Source organism: Ammospiza caudacuta, chromosome 6 (genome assembly GCF_027887145.1).
Source record: "Ammospiza caudacuta isolate bAmmCau1 chromosome 6, bAmmCau1.pri, whole genome shotgun sequence".
Taxonomy (NCBI): Eukaryota; Metazoa; Chordata; class Aves; order Passeriformes; family Passerellidae; genus Ammospiza; species Ammospiza caudacuta.
Genome location: NC_080598.1, coordinates 12,290,822 through 12,292,719, shown reverse-complemented (window position 1 = coordinate 12,292,719; position 1,898 = coordinate 12,290,822). Strand labels below are relative to the sequence as shown.

General features: G+C 51.3%; 1 protein-coding gene across 1 annotated transcript; it reads right to left on the bottom strand.

Annotated features, from left to right (window-relative positions):
• Positions 1-229: 229 nt before the first annotated feature.
• LOC131558867 (mas-related G-protein coupled receptor member D-like) lies at positions 230-1,690 on the bottom strand. The gene is given in 2 exon segments (XM_058806927.1): positions 230-1,132; positions 1,134-1,690. Coding segments are annotated over 2 exon segments (900 nt in total). The 3' UTR covers positions 230-789.
• Between the last annotated feature and the right edge of the window lie 208 nt (positions 1,691-1,898).

Below are 1,898 nucleotides of genomic sequence, written 5' to 3'. Positions count from 1 at the left end.
AGAATTTCCAAGGCTGTTGATGAAAGCCCAGGAGGTGGTTGGACAGCAGCAGTTGCTGGGAGCAGAGGGTGTTTCTGATCAGCGCCACAGGAGCTGAGCCCAGGGGCTGCTCCTCAAGGCTGAGGCTAAGGAGCCTTTCTGAGATCCCAGTGCAACCTGATTTTAGGAAAATTAATCCACAAACATCAGAGGTTTATGTCCAAACAGGAGACTGAGGCGTCCTTTGACTTTATTTGACTGAAGGTAGAGGCTATGAGGCATTCCCCTGGGATCTCTCCTGGGATCTCAAATTTTTGGAGGGCACAGCCTCCCTTTTTATTCTAATTTCCTGGCCGCATTTCCCTTCTCTCTTTCCCCACTGGCTCAGGTACTTGAGAGGTACAGACTACCCAATACACCTGATACTAAAGATTTCCCTCTAATGTATAACCGACCCTTTCAATTTTTAATTCTTACACAATTTAGGGGTTTTTCTTCCCCATTCTTTCTTTCATGTTTTGATGTCTAATTTCGTTTATCAGCAAACATAAAGTTTCTTTGTAAATGGAAATATCTTCTTCCATTCATCAATCAGTGGAATCCTTCCCATTGTTTCTTTTATCTCCCAGTGCTAGTTGTATCTACCAGGAGACCCACAGCTTGTTTGTAAAGACAAATCCGCCATTGCTCTCATTGGAAAGGGGTTGGGTGATGCACTAGCAGAGGGATGGTGACACTTTAGATATTTATTCATCAGGTGAATTAAGCAGTCCCTCAGCCACAGTCCCAGAGTCCCTCAGTAGTGCAGACTCAGAGCACTGTGTCCATGGCAGGATCATGGCTGTGGGCAGTGTCTGTCTCCTCAAAGACCCTCTGGAGGGAGAGCTGGAGGGACCCCACAGAGCAGGGCCTCCAGCACCTCCCCACCAAGAAGTAGATGAAGGGTTTGATGGTGCTGTGGATGCAGGCGAGCAGGAAAACAACCTGGGAGGGCACAATGGTGTAGCCGAGGTACTGCAGTAAATTCCAGAGGCTGAGGGGCAGAGTGAAGAGCACAATGAGGCAGATAACAATGTTGAGTCTCTTGGGTTGCTGCTGATGGGAGCCAGGCTTGACCTTAATGAAGAAGATTGTGCTGGAAATGAGCACGAAGGTTGAAGGCATGCACAGAGATAAGAGAGACCCAGCATTGCTCAGATAGCTGGACAAAACACAGAGAAATCATGGTGGCAAAGACAGTGATGAAAGTGATGAGCAGGGCAAGCACCACCCATGACAGGTGTTGGGGACGGTGGCAGCAGAGCCAGAGCGGGCAGTGGATGGAGCGGCACCTCAGGATGCTGATGCATGTCAGTGTGTACAGACAAAAGGTGTGTGACACCAGTGGCACCCTGAAAAGAAACCACACATACTGCAAGGGCATGGCGATAGAGCAGGACACATTCCCCAGCAGGAAGAGCAGAGGGGAGGGCAACAGAATGAGGAGGAAGAGGAAGTCCAGAAGACTCAGCACGAGAATGTAAAGGACGGTGCTGTTCCTGGACAAACAGCGAGAGCCAAGGAGCCAGAGCACAGCCCTGTTGCCAGCCAGCCCACAGAGGCAGATGAGCAGTGTCACACTGTGTATGGCCACACTGGTGACATCTGTCTCACACAGATCACCTCCTTCAGTGGGTGAGGCAGGAGATGGGGACACGGTGGTCACCTCCATGGATGGACGCTGGGCAGGCAGTGGGATGTGGCCCCTGGCTGTGGTCAGAGTGGATGGGCAGTCAGTGCTTGGAGAATCCAGGGATGGACCATGTGGCTCCTCAGCAGCTCCCTGCAGTGGGAAGGATTAAGTGGGGAGGAGTGAGATGTGCAGGGGAGGAGGGCAGTGGGAATGGTGGGGTCGGAGAGGGAAACAGTAAGGTTGGGCA